The following is a 22,367-nucleotide window of genomic DNA, read 5'->3' as shown; positions in this document are numbered from 1 at the left end:
TTCAGAGTCGAAACTAACTTAAACTGTTTGACTCTGCCACCCTGGTTGAAAATTCATATCTAACATTAATGTATAAATTACAAAAAGAAAAATCTGAAGATTTATTGCTGTACATTTTTTAATACAGACAACAAACCGAAAAGGTGGTAAAGAAACAAATGTATAACAAATAAATGTTACCAAAGGCAAGATAAGTTACTCTTCTACCTGCCTAGATATGTTTTTTGTATGTGTGTGTGCGCGCGCGCGTGCGTGCGTGCGTGCGTGCGTGCGTGCGTGTGTGTGTGTGTGTGTGTGTGTGTGTGTGTGTGTGTGTGCGTTTTAGCTTATTTTAAAGCGTTTACTTCCTTTGGAATACAAGTAGTACCGAGTTGCTAAATTAGAGCCAGAACAAGATAAAAGGCGTGAAACTGTCATCTTTAGAGTTTCGATAATCGCTCAAAACTCGAAAATGAAACAAAATACTGATAGAAATCCACCCAATAAGAGCCACAGTGATTTCTATCAGTATTTTGTTTCATTTTCGAGTTTTGAGCGATTATCAAAATTCCAAAGAGAACCGTCTCATGTCAGCCATATTGTTATCGTTCTAACTTAGCAACTCGGTACTATTTGTGTTTGAAGGGAAATAAACGCTTTAAAATAAGCTAAAACAGAAAATACTTATGCAGGTTAAGAAGAGTAAGTTCTCTTGTTTTCGGTTAACATTTTTTGTTATATATTTGTTTTGTTTTTTGTTTTTTTACCACTTTTTTGGTTTGTTGTCTATAGTAAAAGAATGGTCTTATTCCTTATCAAAACAAAATGTCTTCTACGATTCTCTGAGATATCTCGCATCTAACAATGTAACGGAAAAATTATGTCTGCTAAAAAAGAAAATATCCATTAATCAACTCCAACTTTATCTGTCGGCTATCTTTTTTATTTACATCGAGCAAGCAGAGATTATTATTATCATTAATTGTAAGCATATGTTTTATGCTGAGAGAAAAAAAATTATAGTTTTTAACTCCTCGAGAAGTGATTTGTTCATTTTTTTTTTTATTTGTAATCAGAACCTCAGCTGTGTGCAATCACAAAACGGGACACGCCCAGATAGGTTAACCAATGAATAGTCAGATTGTCAAACGGTCACTCCAAAAATGAAGGAGGGTGTATGAAGACTTCTTGAACGAGATAATAACTGAATAGCTCTTTGTCTCTTCTGGCTTGGTTTGTTTTACACTTAAAAATGAAATGTGTGTGTGTGTGTGTGTGTATATATATATATATATATATATATATATATATATATATATATATATATATATATATATATATATATTAGTCATCCATATACAGTACTGTTTTGCTGTATCACAATTCATCAGTGTGGCTAGACAAGCAACTACCTCCAGCCAGGTTTGAAATTCGACCGCCTAGACGACAGTCGGCGCTTTCAACCATTACGCTATTTGGTTACTGCTATGAGGGGATGTGAATTAACAATATTCAAACATTGTCCAAACGCCTAAGCTCCATTTGTTTACACAAAGAGCAATGCTTAATATGCTAAAACACACGTTAAATGTGCCGATATTTTCTTAAACGTAAAAACACAATTGTGAGGTATGAGCTACAGATTTTGGTTTTACTGATAGTTTAAAATCAATAAATATTTATTATTTTATCCAGCAGCAGAATATGTTGTTTTAAATAAAATCAAATAAAAAAGACTATTAAAAGAATTGTTTTTGGCATCAGAAAATAGACACAATTTTTTGATACCTCTAGAAGTTCCAATTTTTCTGATTCCCGATTACGATTAATTGCCCCAACACTTTCTTCAAAACTCTGCGGATTAAGGACTATCCACTTATCTTGTGCTTCCTTTTTAAAATTAAATATGTCTTTAACTCTTTTTCAAGATGTTTTTTAACATGTTTTATTAATCATTTGTTCATATTATAAGCTCTATTTCCTTTTCGGTTTTATTGAGCTTTTACATCTGGTTGCGATTACTTTACTTGTAAATATTAACTCTTTAATATTTATAATATATTTTAAGTTTGCCATTTTGATTACCTTGGTAAACTTATTATAATTTTTATTTATATATATATATAATATATATATATATATATATATGTGTGTGTGTGTGTGTGTGTGTGTGTGTGTGTGTGTGTGTGTGTGTGTGTGTGTGTGTGTGTGTGTGTTTTATTTTTTTATTATCGTTTTAAAAAATAAAACACATATCTACTCTGCAATAGTATTGAACACTCTCTTCAGGTTTTTATTAATTACCAGTTTCACCAAATATATATATATATATATATATATATATATATATATATATATATATATATACAGGGTGACCCAAAAAACGGGCCCCAACTCTAATTAGGCCCCGTTTCTTAGTGTTTTATCCGAATGAAATGAAACGTTGGTCATAACTAGTTTATTATATTCAAAACATCACATCAAAACACTAGAGTTTTTGGCCTTTTTTTTTCCGTTCTACAGCATATGTTCTAGATGACCTCCATTTAGCTTTTGTTTTTGGGGGGGTCACCCTCTCTCTCTCTCTCTCTCTCTCTCTATATATATATATATATATATATATATATATATATATATATATATATATATATATATATATATATATAAATAATTATTTACTATAATAATTATTAAATACCTACAGACATTGGTGTTTCATCCCTTCAGGAATCATGAGTGCAGGGTGTCACGATGTATATTAATGTTCATATAATTCAACAAGAAGAGAAATTATATTTTGGGGGTAAATTCCACCAATAAAAATCATGATGGGCTGCTGCTGGTTCATGTTGTCTGTTCGACATCCAGGCAACAACTGAAGTTGGAAATAAATGGTGGGTTCGGTTCTCCCGTCTGTGAAACCTTTCGAACATTGAAAGGGTAGGAGTGAAAAGGAAGAGAGGTACGAGTCATAATTCACCATGTAATTTTTGACATTTTGTCTTATCAAAGAACCTACTGTTATTTATATATGCTGGGTCTTTCTGCTTGTGTGATGATAAAACTTCTCAAATGCACTTGTGATGTTAAGCTTTATAAGGTGTTAACTTTGTTCAAAATCAGACTTATTTCTTTAACCGAATTTTTCAATGATCGATTAACGATTTTCGATACTTATCAAAAGCATTCTGGTGCCAAACTTATCGAAGAACTAGACACATAAAGTACAGTTGGACAAGTGATTACATGAATTGAAAGATCATAAGATGGCACGTCATCTTGAAACGCCATCGTCACGGCAGAACACACCAAGCTATTTCTGTACTGTATCATTATGGATGACGAAAAATGGTTTCTATTAAATAATTGTAAACGTTTAATAAGAAAGCTGAAATTCCAAAACACATTCCAAAACTGGAGTTCCATCAAAAGAAGTTAATGGTTTTGGTTTTGGTTTGGTAGTCCTCAATTGGTGTCGTTCATTACAGGTTTATGAGACCTCGTAAGACAATATCAGCAGATGTATACGTCAGTCAAGACAACGAAATAGTGAGGAAACTCTCACATAAACAACCGAGGTTAGTGAATAGGCATCGGCCAATTCTCTTGCAAAACAACGTTAAAACCTCATTTTATACAAAGAACGTTACTCGAAATGAAACAATTGAACTTTGAAATTTTCTCTCATCCACTACATTCAACAGACTTAGCACCAATTGATTACCATTTTTCCAAGCATTAGACAAATTTTTAGAAGAAAAGATTTTCATCTAAAAGATTTTCATCTTCAGTTATTGTATCAGCATATAGTTCTTTGTTGCTGGCACGAATCAATAAATCAATCTATCAATAAAATGGCAGAAATGTGTAGATGCGTTTTCTTATGATATTGTGAAGTAAAGAGTTAGTATAAAATAGGACATTTCATTTTTTAATAGTTAGTGTAATAGTTTTTAAAGCATCATTTCTTTTCTTCATTCTCATTGTGAAAATCACTTCTAAAAAACAGAATGCATCAGCTTGAAAATGTTGATCATATTCTTCCTTTTTCACAAGGAATTCCATCCTGCAAAAATGTCTTCTGAATGAACTGCTCCGATTACGAGATAATCATGATACACATGGAAATACGGTCGGGTTAAGAAAGAGAAAAGGAAATAAAATTTAAAGTCACTAAAAAAAAAAAAAAAAAAAAAAAGCAAACAAAAAAACTGAACATTATATCATCCGGAAGTGACTTTTCTAATGATCTTTTAATCCATTTCTGTATCTAACATATAAAGTTTCTTGTCAGACTTTAAAAGTTGGACATAAATAGCATTTAATTTAAAACTTTGATTCTTACTAGCCAATTTTCATTTGTTATTGCTGTACTATGTTATTGACACTATAATAATGTATTTTGCGAGTTTATTTAAAAAGAAAGATTGTACCATCCCACTGGGTAATATGAAAACTTTTTTTAATTATCACTGAAAATTCAAAATTAGCGAGGAGAATAACATATTTTTAATTGAAAAATATAAAAACAGTTGTGTCTCTTGCTTCAAAAATGTTTTTTCCCTTTTCTGTATAAGTTTAAAGATCTGCAAACAAATAAAAATAAAAAAAATAAAATGATTCACTGCATCCTGGGCAACATCAAGTCGGTACAATTGTTGATTACTAAAATAACCACATGTATGTATGTATGTATGTATGTATGTATGCATGTATGTATGTATGTATGTATGTATGTATGTATGCATGAGGGCTCCTGTAAGCCGTGGTGAAGACAGCCCCTTTAGGAGAAGCAAATCTCTGATTTAAAAAACATAAAGCAGGAGACCAGTACCCGCATTAAGTTGGTCTGCAGTTAGACTTGTTGCTGGCTATCTTGCTCTTGCTTGCTGTGTAACAAGAACAAGTCCCCTGCTCTTGTAAGTAAGTAAAAATGAGATAGGATAGACTAAGAATTCGAACCTGGAAAGCTAGGTTTGGAATTAAGATTCAGGAGAATTCCGATTGTTAGTTTTAAAATAAATAGCAAATATGTTTGTTTGAAAAGGAATTCGATTGTTTAGAAATGTTATTGTGAAAAAGGTTTTTGATGATTCAATTCTATTTATGAAAATTAAATTAAAATAAGGTTATCTAGAAGCGAACAATAGAAAATGTTAAACATATTGAAAAATAGGTTAGTCGAAAAATAGGTTAGAAGAATATATGTGTGAACAGTGCACGTGAGTTCAGGACTACCTGAGTCGAGCACATGCTCAGACATGGGGTAACGAGATATGTGAAGCATGTCCAGGCCATGGGATCGATCTGCATGTTGTTGGCCATGCGATGACGTCATGGCTAAGAGATGAGTTCTCAATATAGTTGGCTAGCTTTAGTGAGACAAAGAGACAGGGGTCGGACAGAGTCGACAGACAGGGTCAGACAGGAGAATCGAGTCCGGATTGAATCCCCCTTTGGAAGCAAAGGGTTAGAAGTTGAAATCATGTCGTGACTTTGAATTCCTTAATGTGAAATCATTGATCGGTCAAAAAAAAATAAAGAAACATCATATTTTGTAACTGCCGTCTTCGTTGTGTCTTTTTACCAAAACAAAAGTAAAGTGAAATTGTATTTATATGAATTTGTGTCCACTCATCGTAAAAATGAGCATTGTATAAACTCCATCATCTAAGAAATGTGTCTCCCTCAGCTATCATGAGTAATGACTGTCCCCTCCTGTGATAAAAGAACTGATAACTTCTCCTCCTAAAGTGTGTGCTAAGGAGATATATGTTATAAGAACCACGGACTGTAAAATGTATAAATGCCTCTCCTCTTCTTCTATCCTCCTCTCATCGTGTATTATATGTCCCTGTCACTCTTTAAAATGTACCCTGTCGCTCTCCAATATGAACACAGCAAATATATAATATTCATCGCCTCTTAAATATGACCAGTATGCAACAGTTGCTGGATCTCAACATTTTGAATTGAGAGAGAGACTTAGCTGTCGAACACAGCTAAAACTCTGTAATAACATCTTTGCATAGATACTCCCTCAGACATTTGTCTAAAAAAATAGTCCTGTGGCGATAGAAAAGTTGTGACGCATGTAGGCCTGAAATACTGGAAGCATGTAATAATTGATCTGTCATCATTATATGTATGTATGTTTATATATGTCAGGTCATGTCATATGTTACTGGTACCATGTAGCCCAATACTACCTGCCTCATGGTAGAGTCACCGGCGACTAAACTGGTACTTCCACCAGACTTGTTTGGTGAGGAGGATGGCTAGTCCCCCTGAAGGATTAAAAACAAGATCTTCCAAGGGGTGAATGAACCCTTTTTCGGGGTAAATGGACAACTAGCACCGTGTGTGTTTGTGTGTATGTATGTGCGTGATGGGGTGGAGAGGACTCCTGTAAGCCGTGGTGAAGGCAACCTTTCTAGGAGAAGCAAATATCTGATTTCAAAAACCATAAAGCGGGAGACCAGTACCCACCTTTAGCTGGTCTACAGTTTAACTTGTTGCTGGCTATCTTGCTCTTGCTTGTTGCTGGATCTCAACATTTTGAACCGAGAGAGAGACTCAGCTGTCATACAAAGCTAAGACTCTGTAACATCATCTGTGTATAGATACTCCCTCAGGCATTTGTCTATAAAAATGGTCCTGTGGCGATGGAAAAGTTATGACACGTGGAGGCTTGAAATGCTGGAAACACGTAATAATTGATCTCAATGATCATCTTCAGTGTCATGCCTGCTTGAGCGTGTGAATTCACCGGTAGGACTAAAAAAGAAGTCATTTTTGGGCTCATGGACTTTAAGTGTTTGAGGGAGTGGCACTCGTCTGACAAGACGTTGCAATCATCAAGCATAATGTTTATATATGTACATGTGTATGTATATGTATGTATATCTATGTGTATATATATATGTTTGTACATATGTATGTGTATATATGTTTCTGTGTGTATGTATGTATATATGTATACATATGTTTGTGTGTGAATGTATGTATATGCATGTGTATATATGCATGTATATATGTATGTATATATACATACATATGTATGTGTATGTATATGTAGTTATATATATGTGTATGTATATATGTATATATGTGTACGCATATGTATGTGTATATGTATGCATATGTGTGTATGTATTTGTATATGTGTATGTATATGTATGTATATATGTATGTATGTGTGTATGTATATGTATGTATGTGTATATGTATGTGTATGTATGTGTATATATGTATGTATGCGTGTATGTATATATATGTATGTATGTATACCAATGACCGTCTTCAGTGTCATGTCTGCTTGAGGGTGTGCAAGTCACTGGCAGGACTAAAAAGTCATCTTTGAGTACATGGATTTTCAGTGACTGAGGGAGTGACACTGGTCTGACCAGACGTTGCAATCATGCATGTATGTATGTATGTATGTATGTATGTATGTATGTATGGGATGGATGGAGCTCCTTAGTCGTATAAAATGAAGTTAATCTAAGAGAAGGAAAACTCTGATAAAAAAAAAATCGAACTCTGATGATGATCTCTGTAACAGAACTGTTACTGTCATCAGTTCAGAGTTAATGTAAAAGAGTTTCTAGGGCAACCTATCTAAGAGAAGGCAACCTATCTAAGAGAAGGCAACCTATCTAAAAGAAAACTTTGACTAAAAACTTGAGAGTCTGCTATGGACTAATCGTTTCATTCTGTGGTTGGACTCTCCGTATCTCACTGAAAAACTGTATTATGTCTGATGCAATGACAATCCAACACAAGGGGTAGAACGTGGGTTCAAAAAGCCAGCACCTTAGAGAAAGAGCACTCAGGCCTGTAAAAATTGCTTCGACAACCTCATTAACATTTCCCTGTACATGTGCTTCAAGTAATTAGCAATAAACCAACTCCTTCTCAAAGAGAGAAGAGCAAGCTTTGGAGGGTGAACCTCCTAGAATTGCACAGGATCATACTTCATTCAACTTTTAGGTCATGAATGCATGGGTTCAGTCATCATAACAATGCAATTTACAATCCCCTTTGATCCATTAAATCATAGAGTAAAAAAAAGGAGTCATTATTTTTGGAACACCCGTCGTATATATATATATATATATATACTAGTATGGATACCCGACGTTACCCGGGTGGACATGAAATTCGGTTTGGACAGAGATATTGACCAACGCTCCCCCCCCTCCAGAAAAGAACGGAAGAAGAAGGTGATAAAAATAGCAGCGACTGCCCATGCGACCACAAAAATAAAAATATATTTGGCAATTAAAGGGTCAAAGTTCAACGATTTGACCTTTGAGAACTCTACCAAACTCCTCCGACAATTTTCTGTCTAAACACTTGAAATTTCGGATGTAGGTTCATTAATAACTAAATTTGAGCCCAAAACAATAAATTTTAAGGGGTCATAATACAGATCAAAGTTTTAAAAAATTACCGTTTTTTTTTTTTTTTTTTTTGTTTTTTGCTCAACATACATCTCCAAATAGCCAGGCAACGCCGGGAACCCATGCTAGTATATATATGAAAGTGAACGTGTCTGTGTGTGTGTGTCTGTGTGTGTACATTTCCCTATGCAATAACTCTGTCAATTTTGAGTCTACAGACTCGAAATTTGGTATACAGAGTACTGAGATTTGGAAAAATCTTTGTGATCGGTTTTCGGGCAGAAATCTGGCTGTTAAGGGGTCAAAGTTTAACGATTTGACCTTTGAGAACTCTACCAAACTCCTCAGCTAATTTTGGGTCTAAGCACTTGAAATTTCAGATATAGATTCCTTGGACATGGATCTAACTTAATAACTTGATTTGAGCCCAAAACAATAAATGTTAAGGGGTCATAATAGCGGTCAAAGTTTAAAAAATTGACCGCTTTTTTTTTTTTTTTTGCTCAACATACACCTACAAACACCCGGGCAACGCCGGACTGAAATGCTAGTATATATATAAAGACCAATGACATTTGTATTATTTATAATACAAGGAATATCTTCATCTTGACCACACTGTATAAAACTTGCAATATTCACATATTCTAATTGTATTATTTACGACTTTCTGTTGATATAAATGGACAGGTGTACCTCTGGAGTGATTATTCCCCCTCCCCCTGTTAATCAGGAGCCCAGGTGTAGTAACACAAATCGCTAAACCTCTTCTTACAGTTCACACCCTATTTTCTTTTCCTGGCAGAGAATTGAAGCCAGTAGATTGTTTAAAGCAAACTATTTTAGTTATGTTTCCCCAATCTACGTTAATCACATGCCACATTTTATAAAGACTGTGTAGTTGTTCAGTTCCTGTTCCAGTACAAACTAATATAAGTTTTTTTTCCCATTTGAAACTACGATGTCGATTATTGATTAACTGTTGCAATCAGCCTTTCGGTTGCAGCATACAATTACTTGAATTATAATGAAGAACGATTAACCATATTATAGATGCTCGGGAAAGTAAGATGACTTTTTGATAAAGTGAAATGACACTGGAAAATTGGAGTGATATCTAAACAGTACAGTAGACATTCTTCTATTTTCTGGCCTAAAGTAGGTCGGATCGACAGGGCAAAAGAAGAAAATACTGTCGGATTAGTATAATTTGAGATTTTCAGACTGCTGTTCTCATCCTGAGTGCGATTTTTACAATGTTTCAGTTGATGTAACCTCCGACCTTCTTCAGGTGTATTTTGTTGAACTCGGGAATTTTTCCGTCAAACTCGGGAATTTACTTCACGGGAATAGCATGCTCTCGTTCCGTTAGCCATAGCTGGATAGAGGTCCTAAGTAATTCACAATTGATATTTTTCGGTCGCCCACACTGAGAATTGAACCTTCAACCTTCAGGAAAATATCACTTTTACAATTGATTTTTCCAAATACTCTAATCACTTTGCCATGAGCCCTTGCCGATAGTTCTTGTATGAATTATTGGGAGCCTTCAAGCTGTTTTATTTCTTGTTGTAAATATCACTATTTATTGCTAATTATTATATTTTATTCTTATTTTTTACTTATTATTGTATTTGAAAAAAAAGAAAGTATACTGTTAGCTATCGTTTTCGATCCATCTTGGACGTCTTCTATGTACTTAGATGGGTGACTATTTGGAAATGCAAGATGCTGTATGTAAAATGTGGTCCTAGTGGCCTTACAAGCCAAAGAATGGTACCAATCTATAAATACACCCAATCTACAGTTCTGGGATATTCATCATGATTTGCACTGACCAGACATTGAATAGCGATAATAGATCGAATTCAGATTCGCATTGACAGTTCAACAAACAGAATTCCACCCAAGTGACTGTAGCAGGAATGGAAAATGTATAACCAGATTGAATTAAATGAAAACTATTTGAATTTATACCCGACTTCGACGTGTGTTTTAGGCAAAAAATATAATAATTTGTGCCGTTAACATGGCATGCTGGTGCGCCAACATAATTCTTTTATATGAAAATGTAAATCGAAGGATGGGATTGTGGATTGATGTCTTTTGCCCTTTTGATGTCACAAATTTTCTCTTTTCGGACTGTTTTAATCTGCTGTATTTATGGAGAATTTCAACTCTTTTTACTAGCGTATTTTGATTGACCTGTGAGATCAGGAACGATCACTTCCTCTTGTTCTAGTAAACGATGATAATTTCCTTTTATATTCGCTACTAATCATAATTTTCTTTCTCGTGTAACTTTTAAGGTTATTTATATCAAAAATAATAAATCCAACATCTGAGGGACGGGTCAAACACTTCAATTAGGCAAAACATTTTTTTCATTTATCAATTATGAAAACAAGCGTTCACTTCAGAGTAGAACTTTTCATGAGAAAATCTATGACTATGATGTCAAAAAAATAAACTTATCCTGTTATTTTGTTTCAACTCGCTTTTAACCATTTTCCTGAGAACTGAACATATATGTTTACTCTTTGTTCACGAGTCTAGTAGCTTTGTTGCATAGATATAATGAAGAGAATTTGAATGCCTATTGGAGAGAATTAGAATGCCTACTGGAGAGAATTTGAATGCCTACTGGAGAGAATATGAATGGCTATTGGAGAGAATTTGAATGCTTACTGGAGAGAATTTGAATGGCTATTGGAGAGAATTAGAATGCTTACTGGAGAGAATTAGAATGCCTACTGGAGAGAATTTGAATGCTTATTGGAGAGAATTAGAATGCCTATTGGAGAGAATTAGAATGCCTACTGGAGAGAATTTGAATGCCTATTGGAGAGAATTTGAATGGCTATTGGAGAGAATTTGAATGCTTACTGGAGAGAATTTGAATGGCTATTGGAGAGAATTTGAATGCTTACTGGAGAGAATTAGAATGCCTACTGGAGAGAATTTGAATGCTTACTGGAGAGAATTTGAATGCTTACTGGAGAGAATTTGAATGCTTACTGGAGAGAATTTGAATGCTTACTGGAGAGAATTTGAATGCCTATTGGAGAGAATTTGAATGGCTATTGGAGAGAATTTGAATGCTTACTGGAGAGAATTTGAATGGCTATTGGAGAGAATTAGAATGCCTACTGGAGAGAATTTGAATGCTTATTGGAGAGAATTTGTATGCTTACTGGAGAGAATTAGAATGCCTACTGGAGAGAATTTGAATGCTTATTGGAGAGAATTTGTATGCTTACTGGAGAGAATTAGAATACCTACTGGAGAGAATTTGAATGCTTATTGGAGAGAATTAGAATGCTTACTGGAGAGAATTAGAATGCCTACTGGAGAGAATTTGAATGCTTATTGGAGAGAATTTGTATGCTTACTGGAGAGAATTAGAATGCCTACTGGAGAGAATTAGAATGCCTACTGGAGAGAATTTGAATGCTTATTGGAGAGAATTAGAATGCTTACTGGAGAGAATTAGAATGCCTACTGGAGAGAATTTGAATGGCTATTGGAGAGAATTAGAATGCCTATTGGAGAGAATTAGAATGCCTACTGGAGAGAATTTGAATGCTTACTGGAGAGAATTTGAATGGCTATTGGAGAGAATTTGAATGCTTACTGGAGAGAATTTGAATGGCTATTGGAGAGAATTTGAATGCTTACTGGAGAGAATTAGAATGCCTACTGGAGAGAATTTGAATGCTTAGTGGAGAGAATTTGAATGCTTACTGGAGAGAATTTGAATGCTTACTGGAGAGAATTTGAATGCCTATTGGAGAGAATTTGAATGGCTATTGGAGAGAATTTGAATGCTTACTGGAGAGAATTTGAATGGCTATTGGAGAGAATTAGAATGCCTACTGGAGAGAATTTGAATGCTTATTGGAGAGAATTTGTATACTTACTGGAGAGAATTAGAATGCCTACTGGAGAGAATTTGAATGCTTATTGGAGAGAATTTGTATGCTTACTGGAGAGAATTAGAATGCCTACTGGAGAGAATTTGAATGCTTATTGGAGAGAATTAGAATGCTTACTGGAGAGAATTAGAATGCCTACTGGAGAGAATTTGAATGCTTATTGGAGAGAATTTGTATGCTTACTGGAGAGAATTAGAATGCCTACTGGAGAGAATTAGAATGCCTACTGGAGAGAATTTGAATGCTTATTGGAGAGAATTTGTATGCTTACTGGAGAGAATTAGAATGCCTACTGGAGAGAATTTGAATGCTTATTGGAGAGAATTTGTATGCTTACTGGAGAGAATTAGAATGCCTACTGGAGAGAATTTGAATGCTTATTGGAGAGAATTTGTATGCTTACTGGAGAGAATTAGAATGCCTACTGGAGAGAATTTGAATGCTTATTGGAGAGAATTAGAATGCTTACTGGAGAGAATTAGAATGCCTACTGGAGAGAATTTGAATGCTTATTGGAGAGAATTTGTATGCTTACTGGAGAGAATTAGAATGCCTACTGGAGAGAATTTGAATGCTTATTGGAGAGAATTTGTATGCTTACTGGAGAGAATTAGAATGCCTACTGGAGAGAATTTGAATGCTTATTGGAGAGAATTAGAATGCTTACTGGAGAGAATTAGAATGCCTACTGGAGAGAACTTAAATGCCTACTGGAGAGAATTTGAATGCTTACTGGAGAGAATTAGAATGCCTACTGGAGAGAATTTGTATGCCTATTGGAGAGAATTAGAATGCTTACTGGAGAGAATTAGAATGCCTACTGGAGAGAATTTGAATGCTTATTGGAGAGAATTAGAATGCTTACTGGAGAGAATTTGAATGCCTACTGGAGAGAACTTAAATGCCTACTGGAGAGAATTTGAATGTCTACTGGAGAGAATTAGAATGCCTACTGGAGAGAATTTAAATGCCTACTCGAGATAATTTGAATGCCTACTGGAGAGAATTTGAATGCCTACTCGAGAGAATTTGAATGCTTACTGGAGAGAACTTGAATGCCTACTAGCCACAATTCTCAAGTGTCTAAGGTATCTCAGTACAAGGGTTTGTCAGGACAACGTGACATAAGGATCTTTTTCCTTGCGAGTAAATCCTGACTAAATATTCAAAATCACTTAGTACTCGCAACCCAAATAAGATCTTCTCGGTATGGCTAACCCACACTGGCTCTTATGAGGAATAGTGCACTTTCTCCAAGTGATGTTACTTAAAGTAGCAATACGGAGCTGGATATTCTACCACATTCAATGAATTCTTGTACTAGAATCCAGTAAGACCAAGAGATCAAAAAGGAATATATACTATAACATATTGTAGGGAGAGGAGTATTATGTGCTCAACTTCTTTACTAATTCAGTTCTTGAGATGTAAAGGAAAACTATAATGGAACATTTGAATATCTATGTGTCTGACATAGAGTTCAAGGCCATTTGATTTCTGAGAACTTTGACTGAAGGAAAATGAATATATATATATATATATATAGAGAGAGAGAGAGAGAAAGAGAGAGAGAGAGAGAGAGAGAGAAAGAAAGTATGGGCTGGCGAATTTGTCCTATTTGAGGATTCTTGATAAGGTACAGAAGCATATCTATAATTTGGTTTACTTCACCCTTTCTTCTCTGCACCCCTTTTATCATAGTTGTGATGTTTCTAGTCTCAGTCTTTTTATAAATACCATCATGATATGCGTTCTTCAGAATCGTCTTATATATTCCCTGCTCCCTTTGTTTCAGCTTGTTTGTTTTGTTGGTCCAGTGGTCTTTATCAATTCACTGTTTTGATACATTGTAAAACAGCTTCCTATTTCAGTAGCTTCTTCCCAAGAACTGCAGGATTGTGGAACGTTCTTTCTGTTGACTGTTTTCCTCCTACCTATCGCCTTGTTCTTTTTAAGACTAAGGTCAATAGGCATGTCTTGTCATTGCAATCATCATTTTTTATTTCAACTCGCCTTTAATCCTTTCCTTGGGAATTAAAGATATATGTTTACAATTCCTTCACAAGCCTAGTTACTTTGTTACAGGTTAGGGTTAGGGGATATGAAATTCTATTTTAAAAAAATTTTCAGCTAACTGATCGTAAATTGAACCAAAAAAGAAACATTAAGAATTAAAGGATTTAATGTTTTGCCTTTTTTTTTTCCAGAAACACGGCATTGCATATGGCTGTTTTTTGTGGCCGGGCAGACCTCATGGAATTATTACTGCAAAGTGGAAGCAAGGTAAAATGAAAATATTTTATTTCAACACCGGAAATTGATTTTTTTTTTTTTTAATTAAAAATTCTAATTCAAAAAAATTTCTCAATTGCTTTCACTGTGTACTTTTCTAAGCAATCTTCGCTCAATATATTCAGATTTATTTCCCTGGAATTATATTTAAGCTATATCATCTGAATTATACTGTGCAACAAGAGAATGAACTCTCTAATTCCGAAAACAAAAAGTATATCTAAATTAGCTCACATGCAAAATTCTGTCTTTTCTGCTTGGACTTGAAGATAATCAGACATGTTCTGACCTAGTTCCATATTTTGTCATAGTTTTGTACACTGCTAACGCTGGTTAAACGGAATGTTCTAACAGCGTAGATCCCGGTTATACTTACTTTAGATAACCCATGCATTCTTTAAAAGATATCTCACTACTGATGCAATTATATATCTGCATAAAAGCCAAGTACGTCCAAGGATGGAGTACTGCTGCCATATCTGGGCTGGGACTGCAAAAAACAGCCTATCCTGCCTTGACAGAGTACAAAAGAGACTTTGTGGCTTGGTGGGGGATGCCCTTTTCTATTCCCTGCGATCTCTCTCCCACAGAAGAGACGTTGCGAGCTTGTCTTTGTTTTATCGTTATTTCCATGGCAAGTGCTCGTCCGAGCTCCAATCTCTGGTCCCCCCTCGTCAATCTTTCACGATAAACACCCGTCTAGCTAAAATCACTGTCAGTAATTTTTCCCACTCTTTATCTGTGCCTAAATCAAAACGTAGATTCCATGAACAAAGCTTCTTTCTTAGAAGTGCACGCCTGTGGAACTCTGTTCCGTTTGCCTGTTTCCCACCTGACTACAACCGGGATGTCTTCAAGTTCAACATAAACAAATTCCTGATGAATCGCCCCCTTAAATAAGACACTTTATCAAATCTCCAATACTAACGATTACTACGATACTATCCCATTGACTATTGTACACGCAATAACCCTTATCCTCAAGTGGCTTCCGGGCCTTGATAAGTGGTGACCTCCATGTAAAAAAAAAAGGTATACTCTAGCAATCCATGTTATTTCGATTGTGTGTAAGACTTTTAAGATGGATTCTTCCCTTAGAAGTTACGTGTGTAATTTTCACTTCTTTTATGTACCATGTTTTGTTATATCCCTCTTACTTTTGTCTTTAACAAACATTCTCTGCATATGTATGTATGTATGTATGTATGTATGCATGTATGTATGCATGTATGTATGCATGTGAATTTGTCAACATGATCATCATCATTATCATGTACTGCATATGTGTGAGTCTAAAACAAACTTTTTATTTAAAAAAAAAAATCCAAGCCTCTGTAAATCATATCAATTAGACTGTTGTTTTTTATCGATCCGTACGTTAAGTCATTTGGAAAATTATGTGTGAATTTGTCAACATCATCATCATCATCAACATCATCATGTACTGCATATGTGTGAGCCTAAAACAAACGTTTTATTTAAAAAAAAGGGAAGGGAAGGAGGAAAAAGATCAGGAAGGAAAGCGGACAAAGACGGTCCAGCCGCTGATCACTTACTATGTATGACTTTTGGAATGTTCCTTCATGTGTATTTTACATGCATATGTGTGTGTACGTGTGTATAGGCATATGTATGTATGTGCGTATTTGTGTGCCTCTACATGATTTTGGTTGCATGTGTATGCACATGCATACGTATGTTAGCGTACATCTGTATGTATGCATGTGTTTATTGTCATGTGTATGTGGAGTGGAGAGGGCTCCCGTAAGCCATGGTGAAGGCAGCCCCTGTAGGAGAATCAAATCTTAGATTTGAAAAAAAAAAAAACATAAAGCGGGAGACCAGTACCCGCATTAAGTTGGTCTGCCCTTTGACTTGTTGCTGGCTATCTTGCTCTTGCTTGTTGCTGGATGTCAACATTTTGAACCGAGAGAGAGACTTTGCTGTCGTACAAAGCTAAAACTCTGTAACATCATCTGTGTATAGATACTCACTCAACCATGGAAAAGTTGTGACGCATGTAGGTCTGAAATGCTGGAATCATGTAATAATTGATCTGCCATCATTATATGTATATATGTATGTATAGATGTATGTATGTTCATATACAGTTGTATATATATGTGTGTATATGTATGTATATGTGTATATGTATGTATATATGTATGTGTGTATGTATATATATTGTTTGTATGTATGTGTATATATGCATGTGTGTATATGTGCATATATGTATGTGTGTATGTGTATATATGCATGTGTGTATGTATATGTATGCATGTATATGTGTATGTATGTATGTGCATGTTTTTGTATGAGTGAATGTTCATATATGTGTATGTATATATATGTGCATATGTGTAAATATATGTATATGTATGTATATGTGTGTATGTATTTGTATATGTGTGTGTATTTATATGTATGTACATGTGTATGTATGCGTGTGTATGTATACGTATGTATGTGTATTATGCATTATGTATGTATATATGTGTGTATGTTTACAGATATGTATGTGTGTATGCGTATATATGTATATTTTCATTTATATATATATATATGTATGTATGCCATTGACTGTCTTGTGTATGTTTATGTATGTATATGTATGTGTATTATGTATTATGTATGTATGTATGCATATATGTGTGTTATATGTATGTGTGTATGTATATGTATGTGTATATATGTATGTATGCGTGCATGTATATATATGTATGTATACTAATGACTGTCTTCAGTGTCATGTCTGTTTGAGCGTGTGAATTTTGCCGGCAGACTAAAGTCATTTTCGGTTCATGGACTTTCGGTGCCTGAGGGAGTGGCACTCGTCTGATTAGACGTTGCAATCATCATGTATACATATGAATGCAACTCTTTCTTTATTACTGTTTCTTTATTGCTTACATTCCCCTTTTATCTACAATATCATTGTTATATCTACAATAAGACATTATATCCAATATGCAGTGATGCTCACAGCGTTTTGATTTACTAAAACCCGGTGCACACAAATTTGATTTGAACAAGTCCACAGGAAATTTCATCCTGGACGAGCCCCCATTTATATGAAGATTCGAAGAAGCCCCCCCCCCGCCACTTTTATGAGATAATATATAAAATAATTTAAGACGAGGCGTTTAATAACTGGACATGATACAATGTATGCGATTACATAGAGTTTAAAGTTAAAAGCAAAGGTTACGTTTGCAGTCCAGTTTATCACTGTCTGTCTATAGCCTAATGTTCTCATTTCTTGACAAATTTTCACCCAACTTGGCTAGAATATCGGCCATGTCTAAATTAAAATTGGTTTAATTTGGGAATATCTAGGTTAAAGTAATAGGAAACATGAAAGTCATACTTTTCGCAATAATTTTGGTTCTACACATTATGGAGACTTGTTACTTGGTTCTTATTGTAGCCAATGAAGTTCCGCTTCTTATATGAGCTTGACCTTAAAAAGTTCCGTCACAGTCAAAATTTTAATAAATTCCACCTTACACAATTTTAATCTGATTTTCAGTTAGCAACGTTTTCATGGCATAACTTTGGAAATACTTCATATAATATGAGGAAGTAAAGCCCAGATTCGACCTTTGCAATAATTCGCATGAAAGTAGTCGTGGCTAATAATTAAGTACATCAGGAATAACGGTTTTGAGAAATTTATGTGCCTGACTAATCACCAGCAGCAAACGAATATTTTTTTGTAAAAATATCAACTTGATTAGATTGGAATATTAATATCAAAATTGTGTTTCAGCCAATCGTAAATGTAGGATATATACACTTTTACACCTTTAAAAAAAATAAACGTTGGAATATTGATACCGTGTGCTGGGAACTACCTTACTAATATTTAAGTTAAACCTTAAAACTCTACAATCAAATATTTCATTGTGCGAATTCCTTTTTATCACCATCCCTAAATTCAGACTTTCCAGTTACTGCTTAACGAGCTACTTTTCGCATAAAGCTGCTTCTTCTTTTCAGGATCAGCTCGATACAGTATATTACTAATGACTGTATATTCGGCTATTTGTCGTTAATAAAATTATTTTGGTATGGATCGACTTTATCATACTTTTTGTCTTTCTTTCTATAACCTGGTGCTACTATATCAAGTTGTCTGAAGATATTAGCTTCCTTACTTAAAACGCACACAAACATTGATGTTATTAGTTTTACCTTTCCCTATGCAAAACTCAGTGATGTTCTGCAACGTTAAAAACAAAAACAACTTCCTCTAGAAAACTACAAAAAAAAGACACCATAAATAAATAGTTGAATATATAAAGAACGAAGCAAAAAATGTTTCCAAAATTACTGGATTCGACAATAAATAATCCAAAAAGTGTTGATATACTATAAAACAAAACAATCAAACCAAACACCATGAATAAATATTTGAAGAGAAAAAGAACTTAAAGCATAAAACCTTTTTCCAAAATTACTGGATTTGGTATTGAATACCCTAAATAGGGATTCATGTGCCTTAAAACAAAAACAATCAACCAAATCCCTCTACAAGCTTAATTTAGTGTAGGTTTTTGCTCTCTGAGTGAATTTTTTCCCCCTCTTTTTCTTTCTTCATCCGATCTGATTCAGATTTGAATATCTGTGTTTAAATTAGTTTCCCTAGTGAAGGGATGACACACACGAACGAAAGTAACTGATATTTAGTTTCTACATAATTGCCAGCATGTCTACTCGGGCCATTTTTATTCAGGAAATAATGAAAATTCATAGTTTGGGAACAATTATGCAAATATGGTGATATCAGCGGACACGTCCTGATTTCTCTCTTTTTCCCCACTATTTCTCTAATCCTTTTAGCTACTGGCCTTTTTAATCCAGAGACAAACATCTTACACAAGTAATGTATATGTGGTTCGATCAATAATCTCTATGACTAAATATAAACAAAAAAATTGTTCTAGCTTATTTGTTTAATTCGCATGATTAATAATATGCTGCGTGAGAGTTCTTCATTCAAACTCCTTGGCTTAACATTCACAGGCAACATGAGTTAGAACAAATACATTGCAGACATTGCTAAGGCTGCTGCAAAGGAGGTGGGCTCTCTCTACTGTGCTAGAAAATTACTCACACTTAACCATATTCTTTATCTCTACAAAGCAACCCATTTGCCATTGCATGGAATATTGTTGCCACGTCTGGGCCGGTGCATCTACCACTAGTCTCTCACTCTTAGATTGGGTGCAAAACGAGTCTCCAACCTAATAAGTTCCACACTATCAATCAAACTTCACCCCTTGTCCCATCGCCACAATGTTGCATCCCAGTGCCTGTTTTACAGGTACTTTAATGGAATATGCTTTGACGAACTCATTGCACTTGTGACTCTTCAAAATAAATACTCCTGCCCGACTAACTTGACAAGTAGTATGATTTCACCTCTTCACTGTAGAGACCCCTAGATGACGATGAAAAGTCTTTTATTCTAATAGTTTCTTCCATCAAGTTGCTAGACTTTGGAATTCCCTTCCGGTCTCCTGCTTCCCTGAGTGCACTGACATGCAGAAGTTTACGTGCAGTGCAAGCATATATCTCATTGCTCAACTCCCTAAATAGTGTCCCCATAGATATGGTCCTTTCCGTCCAAGTGGCACTGTGCCTTTTTTGGGGTGAATATAAGTGCAAAAAAAAAGCATAAAGCATTGTGCATAGTGTAAAGATGGGTTTGAGGTTTAGAAATCAATTCAATTTAAGATTATAGTCATCAGATGAACTAAAATAATGCCTGGATGAGAAACAGGGTGATTATAGACATAAAGAAACAATATATCATGTAAAAAATTTGTTTTATACTTAGTGTTTTATATCTTCTATCGTGTGTTATACAAGCTTTTTTTTTTAAATATTTCAACGTTAATATCTGTTTTTCAAAATAAATCCTTAATGACTTTGTTTTATTGGTAATCAATGATATGCTCAAATGTAGGTAGAGCTTTACATTGCAAACACACTTGAATACGACTGATTTGGGCTGTGATGACTTTCTACAGTTTGGAAATAGTCTGAGATTGTTTTCATAGACATTATCTTTGAGATAACTACACATATAAAAACTATGAGGTTGAAGTCTGGTGAGTGTGATGTTCAGCATCATATCTCCTACGGATGAAATGATCACCAATTTCCCTGCATATCATTGAATGATTATAAAGCAAACACTGTTGGACAAGTGGCGTATAGACTGAAGTTATTTGTACTCAATGTGATGGGATTGTAAAAGGGATTGAAAAATTTCTTAACTATTCCATGGATGCTACCAATTTACACGCACTTCTTTCAAAAGAACTAATTTGAAGTAATGAAAAGATTTGAAAAATTAAAAAAAATACTTGATGAGAATGATTAAATTCTGCAATGACTTTTGTTTTAAACAAGATTAGTTAGTTAGTTTGTTGAGTTGATGAGTTTGTTTGGTTGTTAAGTTGGTAGGTTTATTGAATTGATGGTTTGTCAGGTTGTTTGGGTGTTGAGTTAGTCAGTGTGTTGGGTAAGTGGGCATATTGGGTTAGTGGGTTTGTTGAGTTAGTGGGCTTATTGGGTTGTTAGGTTTGTTGATTTGTTAGGTTTATTGAGTTGGTGCATTTATTGAATTGATGAAATTATTGAGCTGATGAGTTTGTTGAGCTGATGGGTTGTTTGGTCGTTTGATTGTTTGGTTCTATAACACATCAAGGAATATTGGACCATTTCATGCCAAAAACTTAGATATGTTTTATAGGTATGTATTTTGTAAATAATAGTTGCTAATTAAAAAAATTACATAAGGTCTTAATAGGTACTACCACTCCAGATCAAAATGAATCTGGACGTATTATCAACTAAGGAGTGATTTTGACTCCACATCACTGAAACTTCCAAGTTGGTAACTCATTACTTGATGCATTTTTGTGTCAGACCCAGCAGACGAGCTTGAACAGTTGATACGGTTAAGAAATAGTATGATCAGGAAAAAAAAAAAGATATCAAAGACTGATTGATTTGGGGGTGGGGTAGAGGTGAGCATCTTTCCCAAGGGTGCCTAAGGTAGTTTAGTATCATGCACAGGAAAAGGTTTGTTTAACCTGTAGATGGAACTTTGATTAGTACTACCATTTCAGGTTAGAGTGGACCTGGGAGTAATATTCAGTGATAACTTCACACACTCTCTCTCAGCACATCGTCATCATAATTATCCTTGTCATTGTCATCATCATTATCATTGTCATCATAATTATCATCTTTGTTGTCATCATCATCATCATCATCATCATCATTATTATCATCATCATCATCGTCGTCATCGTCAGTTTAATGTCTGTTTTACAAGATGCTGGTTTCTCTTGAACATCTTTTAAAATTGAAATGCAATAACTCTATCTCTGGCCAGGTTTTTATTTATCCTTCTTTCTCTCAAATCTATCTTTATCACTTATTCTCATGTTTTCCTTGTGTCAACTAAGTTTTATATATCAACTAACCAAAGAACCATTATCCATTCTTCCAACATGACTATACCACAGAAGTCTTCTGTTCTGCATATATCTTCCTGTGCTGTTCAGAATTAATCTTCCTCTGAGGTCATCAGATTTAATCTTGCCTTTAAGATTCATATTGCACATCAACTGTATCATTCTCATATCCAAGCTCCCAAATTAAGGTCTCACCACTACTGAGTGGACTTTAAGGTCATATCAATAACCTTTTAAAACAAAGCCATAGAAAACAAACAATA

At 34.6% G+C, this 22,367-nt stretch overlaps 1 protein-coding gene across 1 annotated transcript in view; it reads left to right on the top strand.

Annotated features, from left to right (window-relative positions):
* The window catches only part of LOC145249605 (uncharacterized), a 188,793-nt gene that overhangs the window by 108,137 nt on the left and 58,289 nt on the right, over nt 1-22,367 (top strand). Inside the window, exon 4 of the mRNA XM_080111315.1 lies at nt 14,527-14,602. Within this exon, the coding sequence (XP_079967441.1) occupies nt 14,527-14,602 (76 nt within the window). The remainder of the gene's footprint in view (nt 1-14,526; nt 14,603-22,367) is intronic.

The sequence above is a fragment of the Euprymna scolopes genome, chromosome 28, assembly GCF_053919585.1.
Source record: "Euprymna scolopes isolate OS-2025 chromosome 28, ASM5391958v1, whole genome shotgun sequence".
Classification (NCBI taxonomy): Eukaryota; Metazoa; Mollusca; class Cephalopoda; order Sepiida; family Sepiolidae; genus Euprymna; species Euprymna scolopes.
This window is presented reverse-complemented; position numbering and strand designations above follow the sequence as displayed.